Below are 21,276 nucleotides of genomic sequence, written 5' to 3'. Positions count from 1 at the left end.
TAATCTTGTGAGATCAAATCTCCACAGAAAATAGGACAATTACACCAAAGTAGTAGAAGCAAGAAATACGTTGGCTTAATACCGTGGCATAAAGAAAATCAGTGGTTACCAATAGAAAATAAAGAAAATAAAAGAAAATTTATGTACATGGACTTAGATGTACAAGAGAATGACAACACATGCCCCAAACAACAGAATCTGGCACAACGAAAATAGCAGTTATATTGAGAGGTGGCAACCAAAATAGTTGTTTTCGACAACATTTTTTGGTTGGGTGAGGGTTAAATAAATTGGGGAAAGCAGCTTCCTAATGTCAGCTTTGTTTTCTCAGGATTTAAGCTGCACTAATTGGAGGTGGAGATGCTTTTTTTTTATGAAGTCTCACCATCTTCCCGAATACCAATTTCTCTCACCCCACTGTCCTCAATATCAATGTTTCTCACACCACTGCAGCTTTCTTCCACATCCTTATCATCCTCTTCATCAGCTTCGTCATTCAAAAGAGATCCCTTCTGTTGGAGTTCTTTCACCTTTCGGTACTCATCATAATGCGCTTTTCTGTGTTCTCTAAAGCTCGAACTGCTCCTATCAGCTTCAGAATCTGAGGAAATACCAGAACAAGAGGGGTAAAAGAATAACTGCTAGTAAGAAACAACGAACTCTATATTCTAAGTTCAGATTAAATAAGAAATCAAGTATATCTCAGAAAAAAAAGAGGCATCTACTTGATTTTCTTTCAGCACATTCAATGCAAGAAAACTGCAGAAACATGTTAACAATTCCATCTTTATTATAGTGTAGTTTAATGGAGTAGGAATTTAAGAAGATCAGAAGAATTGGCCATTGGCAGAGGGCATGAGATCATGCCATAATGATGAGTCCGATCTTAAAAAAAAAAAATGAAGAAATGAGTGGAACTTGTTTAAAAGGTCAAGCATAACAAATAATAAGCAAATAATAGAGACAATAATGGATTATGAATTTGTAAGAAGGGTAGGTGGAGCGAGAAAAAAGTCAGGTAGCAAATTTTGAAAGTTCAAACTACTAGGTCTGAGTTAAGAGAACCTTCATTGTCCTGTTCCATGGCATCTGCCTCATCCTCAGAAGACCAACCCCCTGAATGGCTGGAGTGGTTTCTACTCGAGGAAGCTACATCATTCAAAGCAGTCCGAATAGCTTCAGCATGAATAACATCATCAATGCATTCATCAAAAGCCCGCCGCCCGGGTGGAGGACCTACATGAGCAGACACTATCAAGTTAACATTACCAACAATTATCCAATTTTATATTCATGATAGAGTTAGACAATGGGCAATACCATCATCACCATCATCATCATCATCATCAATCATAGGGTGGTACGGAGTCTTGGGCTCAGTGATTTTCTGCCTTACAGGTTTATTAGCTTCAATTTCAGATAAGTTTGCCTCATTCCATCTCACGTGTCCCCTGATCTCCAAACAATCATGAAAAGAATTGTATTTATTACTGATAACTGGCTCAAAGATGCATAGAACATATTGTTGTAGAACTAAAATATACATCCAGTAACATGTACATATGACCAGCTTAATGTAAATATGAACTTCAAATCATTCACAAGCAATCTATCCTCCAACTCCACTAACACTCTTGCAATGAAACCTGACCAATTTACTTTATCAATAATGACAATCTTTTACAGGAGAACTGCAACAAAGCTCTTTATCACCATCCAAACAAGAACTGGTCAAATAACAAGGACCAAAAATTCTGTTACATTAATATCCCGCATGTGGTCATGATATAATGTAAACATCCACTATCATGTAAATTTTGGTCCATTACAATGTCAATAAAATTATATCGTATCTTATTTGTTTTATCAATATCAAATTTAATAGTAAAACAAAATATAAGAATGTGAGGAGATGCATGTTACTGAGTCCAAAAATATGAACTTGGTAGTTTTTATTTTTTCTAAATTAAGCCATAAGCTGTTTCAAAAAATAGAAGGCATTTTCCCTTTTTGGTAATCGCATTCCCCCTCTTTTTTCAAGAGAACTTCACAATGTCATAGCATGCCATCAGATGAGAATCTTCCTCTACCAACCTATGTTCCAAGGAATATGCCAAGGCAATATATTCCTTTTGGATCTGTAGTAGCACCAAGCAGGCCAGCACTGAATTAGGGGTGGCCATGAACCGAGCTCTTCACGAGCTACTCGAGCTCGGCTCGTGAAAAGCTCGGCTTGTGAGGCTCGTGAGCTGGCTCGAATATATATATATATATATATATATATATATATATATATATTATAATATTATAATGTATAATATTATATAATATAACATAATATATATATCTATTTTATATTATATATATAAAATATAATATAATTATAGAAAATAATATATATAATAAAAATATTATAATTCTTATTTTTTTAAATATCAAATAAAAAAAATTTATATAATTTTTAATTTTTATAAAATATTTTTTCTCAAGTCGAGCTCGAGCTCGAGCCTCATACTATTTGGCTTGGCTCGAATCCACCCCTACACTGAATAATTTCATACTCATAATGCAATAAGGGAATATGAAATACTATTTTTATTCAGTGATATTTAAAACTTTATTAATTATATGAGGAATATATGTACAGTACACTGCATCAATTCTCTTTCTTAAATACAGTAGAGTAGCACAATGCTGTTCTCCCCAGCTCCTAGATAATACTTCTGTACCACCTCATTTATTCTAAAGGATATCCTTCCCAAACCAGCTGCTTCCTGTTCATTTCTTGTTGAGCTAATGAACCAGCAAGATAATTTATGGACCGTTAGAATCCAAGGAAAAACTGGTTCCATGCAGTTAGCAGAATGCCTTTTTCTAAAATTCCAAGGTCCTTCCCTTTCTTCAGTGTCTATTAACATCAAAATGAAATACCACGGTCATGGTTTTGTTATTTAAATCCTTAAAATGCCACATGTGCTTCCTGAATGACTCATTTTATAATGGTAGGACATTTCCAAAAGAAGGGAAAACCTTTTTCACCATTTTTCCAGCATTAACAGGATCAATCAGATTTATAGGATTGAAAGTAGAAATAATTACCATCCCTTGCTGAGGCAAGCTTAATCAAGAAATCCATCATAATTCAGGTATACATATCTAACTAGAAGATATCAATTGAGCTTTTAAGCAGTCATTTATAGTATTTGCTTGTAGGCAGATACAATAGTGTGCCCTAGCATGAATACAATACACCAATGCTGATAAATATAAATTATAAACTCAATGATCTTTGGTTGAAGTTGATCCATAAAATCTAAAAAAGCTCCAAATAATTGGATTAAATGCATAAAAATACCTCATTTCTTCTAACACTGATCTGCTCAACTGAACCACAACATGCTAAGCACTGGCCAGTAGTTGAAATGACCTAATTTCACAGAAAAAAAAAATACCAGTCTTATTTCTTCTCTCAACATCTTAAGAAAATCTCCATAATTTATCAATAGTCCAGGTTTACTGTTAAAAAATGACAGCCTGGAATACTGATCAACATGGTTATTACGTTTGCCATCTATGTGGCATCCCAAAATTGTTCACAGGATTCTCCATTACCCTCTTTATATGTGACAAATTCCAGACAAAAAGTCCTTGCCACATCAAAAATGTCATTTTTACCGTCTCTTATGCACAAAATCAATAAATTCATAGAGGATAAACACAATACAAAGCAAGGTACAGGTAAAACTTGACAAGGAAATAGATAGGGGGCTAATTCAAAGGGTCTCTTAGGGCAGCTCAGTGCATAGGGCTCCCACCAATGCGGGTCTGGGGAGGGACAGATGTACACAGCCTTACCCCTGCACATACAAAGGCTGTTTCCAATCAAAGGGTATCTAAAAAGGAGGTACAAATGAGGCTACACAGTATTAGGGCTAACAATCTTGACCCCAACCCATTTGACCCACCCAATCTATTAGTGGATCAATATGCATTGAACAACTCATTAGGGTCACTAGAAAAGGGTTAGGGTGGGTTGGGTCGAGGGTACCCATTAGGGTCAAGATGGGTTGGGTCACTCTATCTACACTCGCCAAATATCAAAAAACGGAAGTTGTAGAGACTCGAACCCAAGCCTCATGATTAGGGTTCAAGTCTCTTAATTTACATTCTTTAACATACATGCATAATAAAGTAATATGTACAATAAAGTCATTAATTAACACAAATTAAGAGGTGGACTAATGGTAATTAAGCAATATATAAAAATAAGAGGTCATGGATTTGAATCTTGCTAAGCACATTTTAAAATTTCTATTAGTTAAAGACCCAGGTGGTTTCATGAAACCAAGACTGGTTCATCAGTTTTTCAATTAAAATGGCTGGTCAGCCGGTTTTTTAACGAAAGCGGTTATTGGGGTAGGACCGGACCCACCAAGGTCTTGGGTCACAATTCAAGTGTTCAACTAGGCCGACCAACCAGTCCAGTATGGTTTTCTAAACACTAGAAGAAAGTTGTTGGCAATGACAAGTTATGGAGCACTCATTGTCAGAAGTCTAGACATACTTGTGATACATGTTGGGATCTTCATAAGAAGCCAAAATGGGCCCATGAGTTGAATAAGAAATCAAATCAAAATAAGAAACCAAGACAACAAGGTCAGAAGAAGTTTAATGCAGCAAACATGGCCTCTCAGGAGTCTCAACCATCTACCACACTACCTTGTGCTAGGGACGCTCTTTTGTGACCGATCCCAAGGAAGATATCATTAATTCCTTCTGTGACCATTTGGAGCTGTAGGGCAATCCGTTAGATGGATTATGCTCATCCTTCAATTTCATTTACGTGTACATCAGGTAATGGTAAGTTTGCCACAACTTTCCATGTGTCATCTCATCCCTCAAACTCCCCTTGGATAATAAATTTTGGAGACCCAAACCATATATTGGTAAGTCAAATTGTTTGCAATCCTATCATCTTGTGTTTGGCAGGGACAAGATGAAATAGGCTAATGGTTCCTTTTCCACCATAGTTGGTCAAGGAACCATCTCCTTTCCCTTTGGACTTACCCTTTCTAATGTGTTACATGTTCTAAAATTGCCTATAAACTTGTTCTCTGTTAGTAGTATTACAAACTTGTTAAACTACTCAACGACCTTTTTTTTCCTTCTTCTTGTATGATACATGATTTGGCCTCAGGGAAGATGATTAGTAGGTCGTATGGTGAATGGTCTCTACATGCTAGAGAATAAAGCTAGTCTTGCAGTTACTAAGTCTAAGAGTCAATCTAGTAAGAAAGAGTCAAATCTACTTATGGCATAGTTGTTTGAGTCACTTATTTTTTGAATCATTAAAGTTTTTGTTTCCAGAATTGTTCAAGTCAGTGCTAGTGTCTGAATTCACATGTCAAACTTGTTAGTTGAGCAAACATCATAGAAATCATTTTGCTTTAAGAAATAATAAATCTGATTTTCCTTTATACATTGTCTATTTTGATGTTTGGAGCCCTGGTACTTTACCCTCTACGATTGGCTATAAATTCTTTATTACATTTATTGATGACTACTCCAGATATACATGAGTGTATCCAATGCAATCCAAAGATGGAAGTGCCAAAGATTTTAAAAGATTTCCAACCCATGATATTCACTTAATTTCAGATGGAGGTCCACATTTTCCAATTTGACAATGCTAAAGAGTATTTCCATATTGACGCCACGAAATTTTTTGCTTCATGTGGATCCATTCATTATAATTCTTGTGTCAAAAGTCAAAACACCCCAACGGAATAGTGTTGCAGAAAGGAAAAATCACCATCTCCTTGAAGTTGCTCATGGGATACTCACACATATGAATGTTACAAAATGTTTTTGCATGGATGTTATTTTATGTGCTGCCTATCTTGTCAACTATCTTGCTTCTTAGAATACAAGGCCCTTCTTCAGCTCTTGTTCCCCAAAGCTCCCTTCTTTTCCTATTTATGCGTGTGGTTGTCGTTATTTTGCTCAAGACTTGTCTCTTTGTGGTAAACTTGATCCTCGTACTATTCCATGTGTATTCTTGGGATACCCATCTTCTCAAAAGAGTTACTGGTGTTTTGGACCCGTTTCTAGGAAATATTATGTTTCTATGGATGTATCTTTCTTTGAGAGTGATCCTTTTTTATCCTATTTCTCCTCAGGGGGAGAGTAAGGTAGAGGAGAAATAGTTGGAGAATCAAGTCCAAGTCCTTCCTCCATTACCTGACCCTCCTTTGTTCCGTGTTTTGGTTTGTCATTGCAAGAGCCAATTGAGTTCAAGAGCTGTGGAGCAACTTGAAGTTGTACCACCAACATCATCAGATTCACCGAAGGTAGATCCTACCCAGTCAGGTGTAAGTGCAAGAGCCAATTGGTGCCTTAAAAACTATGGAAGAGATCAATGCCTTACATAAAAATGATACATGGGAGTTAGTGGATCTTCTTGAAGGTAAGGAACCAATAGGGTGTAAGTGGATGTTAATGGTGAAGCACATGGTTGATGTCACAATGGAAAGGTATAAAGTCCGGTTGGTGGCAAAAGGCTTTACTCAGCTGTATGGAGTAGATTATGCAAAGACATTTGCTCTAGTAGCTAAGATGAATTCCATCAGAGTCCTTTTATCTCTAGTTGTTAACCTTGATTGGGATCTTCATCAGTTAGATATCAAAAATGCCTTCCTGAATGGTGGTCTCGAATAAGAAGTGTACATGGTTCAACCTTCTGAATTTTGTGTTTAAGGCAAAGAACAAAAAGTGCACAGGTTAAAGAAGTCCTTGTATGGACTAAAACAATTACCAAGAGCTTGGTTCAACAAGTTTCATCTAGTTATGTAGCAGATGGTTACAAACAATGCTAGACTGATCATACATTATTTGTGGAAAGAGAAGGAAAGGTTGCAGCCTTGATACATTCTTAGCCACTCAATTTGAGGTAAAGGATCTAGGTCCCTTACGGTATTTCCTTGGAATTGAAGTGGCCTGCTCACAAAAGGGGATCTTCATTTCACAAACGAAATACATCCTAGATCTGTTACAAGATTCGAGAAAACTAGGGGTGAAGCCAACTGACTCTCCCATTGATGCAAATCATAGACTGGGTGATTGTTGTGGTGAGACAATCAAAGATGTAAAGCAATTCTAGAAACTTATGGGAAGGCTATTGTACTTGTCCATGACCTTGACCAGACATTGCTTATGTCATGGGTGTTCTTAGTCAATTCATGCATGCCCCTAAGACCACACATTTAGAGGCAACCGAGAGAATCCTTAGGTTCGTAAAGAAGTTTTTAGGACTCACAAAAGGGGATCTTCATTTCACAAAGGAAATACATCCTAGATCTGTTACAAGATTCAAGAAAACTAGGGGTGAAGCCAACTGACTCTCCCATTGATGCAAATCATAGACTGGTGATTATTGTGGTGAGACTATCAAAGATGTAAAGCAATTCTAGAAACTTATGGGAAGGCTATTGTACTTGTCCATGATCTTGACTAGACATTACTTATGTCGTGGGTGTTCTTAGTCAATTCATGCATGCCCCTAAGATCACATATTTAGAGGCAACCAAGAGAATCCTTAGGTACTTAAAGAAGTTTTTAGGACTGATTTACTATTCCAGAAGTATGGGCATTTGAAGGTTGAGGTGTATATAGGTGTTGATTGGGCCAAATTAGTTGATGATATAAAGTCCACTAATGGGTATTGTACCTTTGTGGGAGGGAACCTAATCACATGGAGAAGCAAGAAACAAAATGTAGTGGCTAGGTCCGGTGTTGAAGCTGAGTATAGAACAATGTCCCACGAAGTGGCTGTGGTTATGTGGATAAAAAATATATTGAGTTGGGTTTTCTAGTTGATAGCCCCATGTCTTTGTATTGTGATAACAAGAGCAATGTCCCACGAAGTGGCTGTGGTTGTGGATAAAAAATATGTTGAGTTGGGTTTTCTAGTTGATAGCCCCATGTCTTTGTATTGTGATAACAAGGCTGCCATCAATATTGCAGCCAACACAGTTCTTCATGATAGAACTAAATATGTTAAGGTGGACAAGCACTTTATCAGGGAAAAACTTGTTAATGGGGAAGTGCGTACTCTATATGTTAGTTCCAAGGAGCAACTTGCAGACATTTTTACAAAGGGGCTACATCACTTGCAGCACAGTGACTTATGTAACAAGTTGGGCATGATTGACATCTATGTCCCAACTTGAGAGGGAGTGTTAGAACTGTTATAATTCTGTACTTTAGTGCCATAAGGACATATCTGTAATTTTCACTTTATTTTTTATTAGTTTGGGTCACCCTAATATAAATACAAAAAGATGGTGCTGCCAGCCCAAGATTTTTTGACTCCAAATCTTTTTTCTTCTCTTCTCTCTTCCCTCTTCTCTTCTCCGACTTTCTACCATAATTTTACCAAGAAAACAATTATGAATACCAATACTCAAACCCGGGAACAACCTTTTATGTTGTTGCAACCAATGGGACAAGAATGATAGCTCAAAGCTCGATTGAATAAAGCTTAACCACAGCCAGATGGGGTTGGCTGCAGAGACCATGTAAATACATAGAAGTTGCATATGCAAGGGCATGTCATCATTCATCAGCACTCACAAATCACAAAATTTGTCAACTCATCCACCATAATAGCATTCAGGTCCATTGAAGTATACATCAGTCCAAAAATAGTAGCATAGGAGGAAGCAAAAGGAACCTAACAACATTAAGCAACTGCAATAATCTTGATGGATCTTTTCCAATTCCTAATTTCCTTTGTTTTTCCCTAATCCTCTTCAACCAATAAGAGAAGCCTCTAGGAACAACTTCTATGTGGTGGTGTAAGAAAAAAAATCCATGATGTCCACATTCCTAGTTCACAGTTTTGCATATTTTTTTATTGGAGTTCACAGTTTTGAATATTACCACTGAAATATGAGTTGGAAGGATTTGGACATGTACCAATTAATTTCAGACGTACTAGCTAATGATCCTATCCAACCATACATGTATTTTGTTTGGCACTGGCCACACAAACCTAAGAAGACTTTGGGCTTTTTTTTAGTTTTATTTGGCAAACTAAATTAGGTTTAATTTATGATAAAACAACAAGCTTTGGATTTAAAGGGGATCCTCATCATTGTAAATTTATTTTGATTGAAACCTACCATTCACTTTGAGCTAGGTCTTTTATTGGACAATTTTGACTTAGGAAATTAAACTAGATTTTAGTTACAAAAAAAGGCTATGAGATGCCTTTGTAGTTTGAATTAGGAAACAATATATTTTTAGATCTAGAGAGAGAACCATATCACTCTACGTATTATTATAATTTAATAATACCTTCCCACACGTTTGAAGAGAAACTCTCCTCTTTGAGGGCTTTGCATATAATACTAGATGTGACTAGTGTTTTAAAAGCACAAGGGGCTTTTTGCACCTGAGGCGCAAAGCACAAGGCAAGGCATGCACCCTTTTAAAGCAAGGTGAAAAATTTTAAAAATAAAAAATAACAAATAAAAAATTGATATTAATTAAAAAATACAGACTTAAATTTTAAGCTAAATATTTTAGAAAGCCTATTGGCTCAAATTAAAGTGCATAAACATAACACATAAAGCATATGCAAGGTGAAAATGTAGAAACAAAATTAAACATAGCATATAAAACATATTCAAGCACTCGACAATTTAAGCACATGAAACTTCAAGCTCCTTATTTCTTTCCCACTTGCATTACTCTAATTTTACCAGCCACATTTTATTGAGCCCCCTTGAGGCAAGCTCAAATAAGTCCATCCTTAGTTTGTCTGCTGATGAAGGAAGATTTGGCCCGACCTCGTAACCACTCAACACGTGGAAAGGCAGCAGCTCGGTAGAATAGTACGCCCAAGGCACGAGCTCCAAAAAGAGGAACCCGTGGTCCGAACTCCCCACAAGGAACCCGAGCTCTCCCTTGGACCCCGAGCCTTACAAACACAAAAGGCAACAACCCGAACTGGCCCGCCCCATGGCAGTTTGAGCCACATCTCTATCCGAAGTCAAGACTTCACCTTGCACACCACTCCAGCACTTCGCCTCCGGGACGCCGAACTAAACAACCACACCATACCTAACACCGAAGGAGTCCATATCTAGAGGCGGCGCACCTGATTGACTTGGGGCCTGACGCTTGATAGCCGCATTCCAATGGCCACCTACCAATGCCACCTGCCACCTGCCACCTGCCACCTACCACCGCCATCTCCAGTTACAGAGACGTCTTCGACAAAGAGAGCAGTGGCGACCACGTCAATGCCTTCCAGTCCCAGATGCACCTAGCAAGGGCCAGTGAATCGTGCATGTGCATGGCCTTCACCACCACCTTCAGGGGGGTGGCCCGCACTTGGTACAGGAACCTGGCCCCCGGGTCGATAAGATGCTGGACCTAGTTCGTGCAGGTCTTCACTGCACACTTCGTTACCAACAAGCGGTGCCCCAGAACCGAGGAAAGCATCTTCGGAGTAGTTCAGAGGGAAGGAGAATCCATCCGAGGCTACATCAAGTGGTTCAATGACGCGTGCTTGCAGATACCGCGACTGGACCCCGCGGTGCAGCTCGCGGCAGCCAAGAGAGGAGTTACACACAAGGAGTTCAAATGGCACATCGTAGCTAGCCAGCCCGCGACCGTAGTTGAATTCCTCAAGCTCGCGGATAAGTTCATGAGAACACAAGAAGAGATCAACCAAAGGACCGAAAGCGGGATCGAGAAAAGGAAGAGGGAAGGTGAGCCCACCAACCCAGTTGACAGAAGAAAAAACCCTGCCCGTTAGACGAAGCCGAGCCAGCAGTTCCGAGCTCCCTTAGCAGCTCGGATGGACTACGCACCCTTGAACGCGAGGCGGACCGAGATCTTGATGACGACCAAAGACGCCCCATACGTGAAATGGCCACCTCGCCTGAAAGGGAACCCAAACGAGAGAAATAAAAACTTGTACTACAGTTTCCACAGAGACCACTGTCATAGTACCGAACAGCGTAATAATCTCCGGGACGAGATAGAGGGACTCATCCGTCGCGGGTACTTGAGAAATTTTGTACAACATAGCAATAATAATAATAATAATAAGACAGGTCGGCAAGGAGAGCACGGTAAGGATGCTCCCGAGTCCAACGGTAAGCCGGCCGAACCGCTGCAAAAATAGCCTCCGGAGGAGAGGCCAGCTCGGGGAACCATCCACATAATAGTGAGAGGTTCGATAGTCGCGGGTTGCACTTCAGCAGCAGCCCACGTATCAGTTCACGAAGCTACCCGAGAAGAGCGGAACCCTCCGAAGAGGCCAAAGACTGAGGAACCAATTTTCTTCACGAAAAACGATGCGCGAGGGGACCACAAACCCCACAATGATGCCCTTGTCATCAAACTAGGGATCAACGACTTCGAAGTCAGGCGCGTGCTTGTTGATTCAGGCAGCTCGGCGGACATTCTCTTCAAGTCAGTATTTGACCAACTTCAATTGCAAAGAAGCGAGCTGAAACCCGCAAACACTCCTCTGGTAGGCTTCAGCGAAGAGGAAGTCAGGCCCCTCGGGAAAATAACAGTACCAATGGAAGTCGGCACATGGCCCTGTGCGGTCAGACTCAACCACGATTTCCTGGTGGTTGCGACCCTCTCCCCATACAATGCTATAATAGGGCGACCAATCACCCATGTCCTACGGGCAGTGGTTTCCACCTATTACTTGGCAATGAAGTTTCCTACAGACTTCGGTGTGGGGGAAGCGCAGGGCGACCAGCTCGAGTCCCGCAAATGCTATGTTGCCGCCCTGAAGGGAAAAACCAAGGTGGTCGATTACCTCGAACTGGAGCGACCTACGGAGCAAGGCGAGGAACGAGCTACACCCACAGAAGAAACAGTTGCAATCCCAACTTCAGCTGCAGACCCAGCTCGGACGCTACAGATCGGTGCTTCCGTCCAGGAACCTCTACAAACTGAACTAGTGAGTTTCTTACTTCAAAATTTAGATATTTTTGCATGGTCTGCTTCCGATATGCCCGACATTGATCCCATCCTCATAACTTACAAACTTAATACTGACCCTGTAGTCAGACCCATTAGACAGAAGAAACGCAACTTAGCCCCAGAGCGCTGGAGGGCGGTCGACGAGGAGGTCGAAAATCTCCTCGCAGCAGACTTCATAAGGGAAGTTCACTACCCGAGCTGGGTAGCCAACCCAATGCTGGTAAAAAAGGCGAACGGCAAGTGGCGCATGTGCGTCGACTACACCAACCTGAACCGAGCCTATTCGAAAGATTGCTTCCCCCTCCCCAGAATTGACCGCCTAGTGGACGCGACCTCGGGACATGAGTTGCTAAGCTTCTTGAACGCCTACTCAGGCTACAACCAAATCAGGATGAACCAGTCTGATGAGGAAAAAACCACCTTCATAACCGAGTTCAGCTTGTACTGTTACAAGGTCATGCCCTTCGGACTGAAGAATGCTGGGGCAACCTTCCAAAGACTTGTGAATAAGCTGTTTTGGCCCTTAATTGGCACAAAAATAGAATGTTATGTAGACGACATGGTCATCAAGACATAGTTTTCACAGGAATTAATACAAGACTTAGATTCTGTCTTCCAAATTCTGCGTCAATTTAGCATGAAACTGAACCCAAACAAGTGTGTTTTCGGTGTCACCTCGGGTAAGTTCCTAGGGTACATTGTCAACCGGCGCGGCATTGAGGCCAACCCGGACAAGATAAAGGCCATCCTTGATATGAGACCACCCCGAAAAGTAAAAGAGGTTCAGAGGCTAAACAGCTACATAGCCGCTCTGAGCCGCTTCATGTCCAAATCGGCAGACCGTTGTCTGCCTTTCTTTAAAGCAATCAGAGGCAAAGGGTTCGAATGGACCCGAGACTGCCGGCTCGCGTTCGACGAACTAAAAAACTACCTCGCTAGTGTGCCAATCTTAACTAGGCCCGAGGAGGGCGAGGTCTTAGAACTGTACCTCTCGGCAAGCGACGAGGTGGTCAGTTCGGTACTAATAAAAGAAGTAGATCGGGTCCAACGACCCATCTATTATGTTAGTAAAATTCTGCAGGGAGTAGAGACGAGATACATGCAGATAGAAAAGCTGGCATACGCATTGATAATTGCAGCTCGGAAACTCCGACCATTTTTCCAAGCTCACACTGTCAACGTCTTGACGGACAAAAATTCTGTAGGGAGAAGAGACGAGATACCCGCAGATAGAAAAGCTAGCATACGCATTGATAATTGCAGCTCGGAAACTCCGCCCATATTTCCAAGCTCACACTGTCATCGTCTTGACGGACAAACCTCAGAGGCAAGTCTTACTCAAGCCTGAGCTTTCCGGTCGGCTGGCGAAGTGGGCCATCGAGCTTAGCGAGTACGACCTCCGGCACGAACTACTATTAAGGCCCTAGCCTTGGCAGATTTCCTCGTCGAGTGCACGTTCAGCCTCGAAGTCCCTAGGCCGATTGAGCCCGAGATCCCCAGTTCAGGTGAGCCCGAAGCTCCCAAGCCAATAGAGTTTGAACCCCATGAAGTAGCAGCCAGGGTGGCATCTCTCTTGGTTAGGCCAAACGCGAACTGGGATGAGGAGCCCTGGATCCTTCACGTAGATGGCTCCTCGAACCAGCAGGGCAGTGGGGCTGGAATAGTGCTGCACGGCCCGGGTGGCACGAAATTGGAATATGCACTACGCTTTGAGTTCGCGGCATCCAACAACGAGGCGGAGTATGAGGCATTGATAGCCGAGCTGAACCTAGCGCAAAAGGTAGGAGCAAAACACAGTCATCTACAGCGATTCCCAACTTGTGGTCAACCAGGTTACGGGCGAATACGAAGCACGCGAGATAACTATGACCGCCTACCTGGCAAAAGTAAAGGAGGCTCTGCTCAACTTCCAGTCACACTTCATCAGGCAAATCCCGAGGTCAGAGAACACTGAGGCCGACGCCCTATCCCGGTTAGCCAGCATGACTTACCTAGGCCTAGCATTCTCGGGGGGGGGGGGGGGGGACAAAGGAGGCTGCTCCCGTCCTTGAAGCAGAGCCAAGCTGGATCGACCCACTCACGAGCTACTTGCTTGACGGGACCCTCCCTGCAGATCGCAATGCAGCCAGGAGGTGCAGCGCCAGGTAGACAAATACGTCATAATAGACGAACGACTGTACCGACGGTCCTACACGCTCTCCTACCTGCGTTGCTTGCGACCTGCCGAGGCCGAGCTCGTACTCCGCGACACTCATGAAGGTCTGTGTGGCGGACACTGGGGAGGCAGGGCCCTCGCCCAAAAGGCACTTCGATAAGGATACTGGCCAACGATGAAGGCAGAGGCCGTCGAGCTCGTTAGAATATGCGATAAGTGTCAGAAGCATGCCAATATCCACCATCAACCTGCCGCCGACCTCAAGTACCTCACCAGTCCATGGTCCTTTGCGGAATGGGGCATCGACCTCCCAGGGCCATTCCCGCCAGCAACAGGTGGGAGGAAGTTCCCAGTGGTGGCGGTAGATTACTTCACAAAGTGGGTAGAAGCTGAACCTCTCGCAACAGTTATAGCTCGAAACATACAGAACTTCTTTTGGGAAGAAGATAATATATCGTTTCAGGAATTTGATACTGATCTCCGACAATGGCAAGCAATTTGAAGATATCAGGTTTCAGGAATGGTGCCAAGATATGGGGATTCGGCAGAACTTCACATCGATCGCACACCCACAGGCAAACAGTCAAACAGAAGTAATGAACAGAGCTATCCTTCGCGGACTGAAAGCGCGACTAGACCGAGCTAAAGGGTTGTGGGCGAACGAGCTACCAAGTGTTCTATGGGCTCACCGAACTACGGAAAAAACCGCCACGGGAGAAACCCCCTTTAACCTCACCTACGGCACCGAAGCGGTAATCCCGGCGGAGATCGAAATACCTACACTACGACTAGAAGCATACGATGATCAGTCAAACGGAGATGAGTTGCGTACCAACCTCGATCTATTGAATGAGGTAAGAGACCTTGCATACATCCGGACCGCAGCTTACCAGCAAAGAGTCACTCAGTACTACAACGCCAGAGTAAAAAAGCGGAACTTCCGCGTCGGCGACCTGGTCCTCCGTAAGATCATGGCACCCGAGCCCAGCGTAGGCAAACTTGGACCGAATTGGGAAGGGCCTTACCGAGTAAAGAGAGCGCTCGGGGGGGGGGCATACGAGCTCGAAACCTTGGAGGGCAAACAAGTACCCCAAGCTTGGAACGTCGCTAACTTGAGACGATACTACCTATAGATCACCAAGCGAAGTGGACCAAGTCGCTACCAGAGCCTAAGGGTTAGGACGCCAAGCTAACAAGGACCTCGGCACAGGCAAGCAAAAGCAAAATATGCCAACTAAAAACTCAGACAAAGTGCCAACAATGAACTAATAGTGACATTGGCATATGGTCAGTTCGGAAGAAAGAGTGACAACAACACTTAACCAAAAGAACATTCCATTGCAAGATACTTTGTTTACATTCCAAAAAAAATGAAAAAAAAAAAGAGAAAACCGAGCTCACAGGCCCAGAGGTAATTCTTCACCATCAGAAGGCACTTCAACGATACCCGAAGGTCCTGCCTCGTCCTCAGAATCAGGCTCATCGTCAGCAGCGTTGGCCATCTCCTGAGTAATGCGCGAAGTGGTTATGGCGCTAATATCGAGCTCGGGGTACGTATTTCGGATCATCCACCGGCTCAGTTTAAAGCCCCTTCTATACGAGCCCACCATCAGGTCGTCAAAGTGCGGCGAGGCGATATATTCATCAACGGCCTTCTTCTTGGCATCCTCGATGCCCTGAGAAAAGATCTCCGTCCTCTCCCTAATATCCTCTTGAAGGTATTCAACCTGATGCTGCAAGTCCAGCCTCAGGTCCGCCATGTGCTTCACTACAACCCCCATGGCCTCGGTATCTCTCCGAGACCTCGCCAGCCTGGCCTGTGCAGCGTAAGAGGCCGCCTCAGCAGCTCAGAAATCCACCTCGGCAGCACGGGAAGCCTCTTCGGCAGCTCGCGGTTTCCTCGACCTCTTTTCCACTTGAGCCGCCAAGGCATGGATAGAAGAATTCACCTACCAAAAGGAAAAATAACAAATGATCAAAAGAACGATAGCAAGAAAGATAAAAGCAAAGAGCTCGACAAGAAATCGCTGACTTACCACCATGGCGTGAGTAGCAGCACAACAAGCTACCTGGTTCAAAGGGAGCTCGGTCCATGCCGCGACCTCCTCAAGATAAATGGCCTCCCTACTCTTCTGAAGAGCGTGGTTCGACGACAACACGCTACTGAACTCGCCTTGGGCTCCCAAGCTTGAAGGCCCAGCTCGCATATAAGTAATTCAGAGTAAGCAGGAGCCCCCGTGTAAGTAACCTCGGCATAAGGGGCCCCTGCCGCTTCTTGCACTGGAGGGGCCATCTCGGACTCCCTGGGCGTCAACTAATGGGTAGTCTGGTACCTCGGGCTCCGCATCTCAGGGCAGTTCGGCGCGAGTTCGCTTAGCGACTCGCTTCCTCCTCTTCATGGCGTGAAACAGGTTCCCACCACGAGTCTTCTCTGAGTCCATCACACCTGCAAAAAAGAGTTCGGCATCAGGAAAACGAAAGAACAAAACAAAAAGCAAGCCTCTGAGTAAGGAACCTACCCGAACTCGGACCGGCCTCGATGAGCTTAGCCTCCGTCAGATAATGGTGGCATTTTAGCCCAAGCCATGCCCATTCCCGGAGGCCCTTCGCCGTTTCCCTATCAAGCGTAACACCGGCATCAAGGGCAGCCATCCCCCACCCGGTTTGGAACGGCCACCCCAATGCACTTCGCACCCCGAAGTAGTCTCGTTTCCACGCCGGGACCTTGTTGGGAAGATCATGTAAAAGCTTAAACCCTGGGCGAGGAGACAGGTAATACACCCGCCTACGCCCGGGAAGGGGACCCGCTTGCTTCTTAAGCATTAGAATGGAAGAAAAGATCTCCAGGTCTAAAGGCAAGACCTGCTCGCAAAATAGGGAGATTGTCCCCACCAAGTTACGAATAGAATTCGGGTGAAGCTGGCCGACAGTAACGCCGAAGTGGTTCATAACCTCGACAACAAGGGGGTGGAAAGGCAGGCGCAACCCAGCCACGAGCTGTTCCCGGAATATAACGAACTCATCAGGACTATGTTCCCTTGGGAAACAGCCTGAGGGTATGAAGTAGGTGTACTCCCTAGGCAAGTTGAACTGGGTAATAAGGGGCTAAAGCCCCTCAGGCGTCATGATCGAGGGTCCAAACTTGACTAACGTCCGACCTCGACGGGAGGACGCCAAACGACCAGAGGCGACTCGGCCTACGGGTTCAAGCTCCTCCTCAAGCTCTACCTCGGGTTCACTAAGGTTGTCGAGGGATGTGGCTCGATTCGTAGAACCTACATCTAAACCCCTCGAAGAATTGTTTGAGCTGTCCGAGCTAGACATCAGGAGGAAAAGGATACTAGGAAGAAAGAAGACTCACCCGAAAAAGGCAAACGAACTACAAAAACTTGGACGCGAGCTAAAAAATTTAGACGCGAGGTCAAGAAGCAAAACGCGGGAGAATGGCAAAGAAAAGCAACTGGGGTCCCCCACTATTTATACCGACAGTAGCCGAGAATCAACGGTTCTGATCAAGGCCAATCCAACGGCCCGCAATCACACTGACCGCACGTCTCCTAAGACCGAGACGTGACTGGCCGCACGTCATTCGAAACTAAAAGAGAGCAATGACGTGTTTTTTAAATTTTGAAATAACACCCGTTGTCACGTCTCCCAGCGGCGCGTTTTTTTTTATTTTGAAATAAGCGCGCGCTGTCACGCCTGTCAGCATTTCTAGACGGATCGGCGCGTTTCCTGACTTTTTGGCGCTCGAGAAACCTTGAAGAACCCTGACGAATGCGTACTCCGTGTCATCAGTCAAACCAATCCGAAGTACGGGTCAAATCCACCTGCCACCTCGCAAACTCCCCGCACCAGGGCAAGTCCCCGTGCACGAGGAGTGGGGGGCAATTGATGAAGGAAGATTTGGCCCGACCTCGTAACCACTCAACACGTGGAAAGGCAGCAGCTCGGCAGAACAGTAGGCCCAAGGCGCGAGCTCCAAAATGAGGAACCCGCGGTCCGAACTCCCCACAAGGAACCCGAGCTCTCCCTTGGACCCCAAGCCTTACAAGCACAAAAGGCAACAACCTGAACTGGCCCGCCCCATGGCAGTTCGGGCCACATCTCTATCCGAACCCAAGACTTCACCTCGCACGCCACTCCAGCACTTCGCCTCCGGGATGCTGAACTAAATAACCGCACCGTACCTAACACCGAAGGAGTTCGTATCTAGAGGCGGCGCACCTGACGCTTGACAACTGCATTCCAACGGCCACCTACCACCACCACCTGCCACCGCCATCTCCAGTTACAGAGACGGCTCCGACAAAGAGAGAAGTGACGGTTCTGCCCCAGTAGAGGTGAGGACACCCAAACTAGCAGAAGCGTACCCGACCTGACAGAAGCTTAGGAGTGAGTGCGCGAAGTGGTTATAAAAGGCTCTCTACCCCCCAAGAACGAGGTATGTGAACCTTGCGCCATCTAGTTTATCATCTTGCCTTTGAGGATACTAACTTGAGCTTCGGAGCATTCTCACCAGGTCCCTCCCCGGAGATACTCGCTTTCTTCCCGGTTTCAGGCACCTTTTGCTCTAGCCAGAGGCAAGATCATTGATAGCTAGGACCGGCCGATTGCGCACCATCACCTGCCAATGCTCCTAGAACCCCTATTTGCTAATATTGTTCACTTCATTCTTCATGGTAAAAGACATTTCTTTAAATATAAGGAACTAAGACTAAATTATAAAACCAATTTTTTAAGTAGGGATTAAGAATTTAAGACCCTAGCATGGACTTATTGGGGCATGCTTCAAGGGGCACATTTGGGGGTTGGGGGTGGAGCCCCCAACTCCGCCACCATACTTAAAAAAATACAAAAAGCACCAAATTTAACAAAGGTGCCTACCTAGGCTGAGGCACAAGGCACACTAAGTGCATGCTTTTCTAAAGTGGATACACCTGGGCCTAACCAAGGCACAAGCCTTGAAATGCACCTCGCTTGTGCACCAAGACATGCCTTTTCAATCACGGTCTATGACACTTCATTATGTGTTGTTTTCTCAGGATCGTAGTTTCTTTTTTTTTTTTTTGTCATATTGTCTTTTGCATGAGTGCCTAGGCTGAGGCACAAGGCACACTAGGTGCATGCTTTTCTAAAGTGGATACACCTGGGCCTAACCAAGGCACAAGCCTTGAAATGCACCTCGCTTGTGCACCTAGGCATGCCTTTTCAATCACGGTCTATGACACTTCATTATGTGTTGTTTTCTCAGGATCATAGTTTCTTTTTTTTTTTTTGTCATATTGTCTTTTGCATGAGTGCACCTAGGGGTGGATTCGAGCCAAGTCAAGCCAAATATATAGGCTATTCGAGCTTGGCTCATCAAAACAATGTCAGGCTCGATTTGAGCTAGAGACTTGAGCTTGAATTTGGCTCGACTTAAAAGCTTCCAAGTTCGAGCTCATCTTTGAGCCAAGCTGCCTATAAAAAATAAAATTTAAACATATAAAAGTTTTTTTTTTAATTTTGCATACAAAAATTAAGAATTATAAAAACTACTTATCATCATACATATAAAATTAAAAATATTATATATAGTATTTATTATTATACATATAAAAATAAAAAATATAAAAATTATTTATTATATATATTAGGTTTGATTAGGCTTGTGCAGTGTTTTAAAAGTGCAAGGGTCAAAAAAAGGATAAGCACCTCTCAACAAAGGGAAATCCAGAGTCCCAAACTTCCAATAGGGTTTAATGAATTCTACTCAAATCGTCACACTGAGGGAAATATAGTTCTTTAAATTTTAGGTACTTCACTAGCTTAGGTAAACAAAGAAGGGTTAGAATACTTCTTTCAATGATGAATCCATGCTTCAAAATGGGTCTTAGTGGAGGAAGAAACATTTGAGGGGAGGAATAAATGAAGTGAAAAGATAATCTGAAACAAAAAGAGTCGTTAAAACATGGGGAATCAATGTAAAAATGGAAAACATTAGGGGGAATATGCAGAACCGTTAAAACATGGGACATGGATGAAATAATCCAATCCCACCCCACCAACCAACCACAGAGAATATGATTTATAGAGGTGAAGACCAAGAACTGAAATAGCAAAACCTCCAAGTTACAACTTTGACAATGCTGCAAACAAACAATACTTGAATGGAGAGAAGCTAAATAATGGAGCTAGAGAAACCCGGAGGAGGAGGTAGCGGGTAGGTTAACATGATCTAAAAAACAGGAAAAGCTGCGTGGATGTACCAAGCTCCCAAAGAACAACTCAAACAAGCAAGGGAGGAGAATAAAACTACAACCTTGCAAATTATAATGGAGCCTTAAAGCAACGTTTGAACCAGAACCTAGCGTTAGAAACTTAGAATCAAAACAAAAGTAGAGAGGGAACCAATGTAGTGTCGAAAGAAATACCCCCAGTTCTACAGAAAAGAAACCCTGAGCATCCATGACCCCCAAAGAGTCAATAATTTGCAGAGATTCCTTCATTGTGTTCAGAAAATATATGAATATGTTAGAAACCCTATTTGAAGAAATTGAAATTCATGAAACGCAACCTAAAACCCAGTTGAACAAGTGCATATTTCAATTACAATCTTCAAAGCTAAGAACGCATAACGATTCAAAAGGAATTAAAAAGACAGCAAAACAAAAATCCAAATCGAGAAGATGGAACCTAAAAATTATGCAGAAAACTTTTAGAAAAATAATAGGGAAAGAAATCCATACCTCGAAGAGAAAGGAGAAATCTGGAATCGTCAAAGCTGACAAAAAATGGCCTGTAAAATCCTTCAAATGAACAATGCCAATGTATAAAAACGTTTTTGCCCTTCACCGCTCCCTTTCGGCCTCCCCCATACATTCTCATTTCCCAAACTAACCTTTTGATAGCCAGAAAATGTCAGCTCTACACCAGGGAAAGCGTCGTTTTGACCCTAATGACCCCACTTGAAGCCATGCGTCACATCAGAACTGAGGACATTCAACCAACCGCTGTAACTGTCGGCGAATCCGTTCCATTACTATTTCAAGAAACCACAGAAACACAGATGGAAGAATCTTCCTCCTTTCTAATGCCGCAGAGATTGTGGAGCCCACGATGCC

General features: G+C 43.4%; 1 protein-coding gene across 3 annotated transcripts; it reads right to left on the bottom strand.

Moving 5' to 3' along the window:
* Positions 1–50: 50 nt before the first annotated feature.
* LOC148880012 (protein phosphatase inhibitor 2-like) lies at positions 51–21,217 on the bottom strand. 3 transcript variants are annotated; one of them, XM_088961804.1, is made up of 5 exons: positions 20,902–21,217; positions 3,356–3,427; positions 1,321–1,451; positions 1,066–1,236; positions 51–601 (listed from the first exon to the last, which is right to left on the bottom strand). In XM_088961804.1, the coding sequence occupies exons 2-5, from the start codon at positions 3,358–3,360 to the stop codon at positions 372–374; spliced, it is 537 nt and encodes a 178-aa protein (XP_088817930.1). In that variant the 5' UTR covers positions 3,361–3,427; positions 20,902–21,217; the 3' UTR covers positions 51–371. The 3 variants fall into 3 exon arrangements, with proteins under 3 accessions (XP_088817930.1, XP_088817931.1, XP_088817932.1); XM_088961805.1 differs by having other exon boundaries at positions 1,321–1,456; positions 20,902–21,039; XM_088961806.1 differs by lacking the exon at positions 3,356–3,427 and having other exon boundaries at positions 20,902–21,165.
* Between the last annotated feature and the right edge of the window lie 59 nt (positions 21,218–21,276).

This window comes from Nelumbo lutea, chromosome 1, assembly GCF_056320005.1.
Source record: "Nelumbo lutea isolate HS-2025 chromosome 1, American lotus-T2T, whole genome shotgun sequence".
Lineage (NCBI taxonomy): Eukaryota > Viridiplantae > Streptophyta > Magnoliopsida > Proteales > Nelumbonaceae > Nelumbo > Nelumbo lutea.
This window is presented reverse-complemented; position numbering and strand designations above follow the sequence as displayed.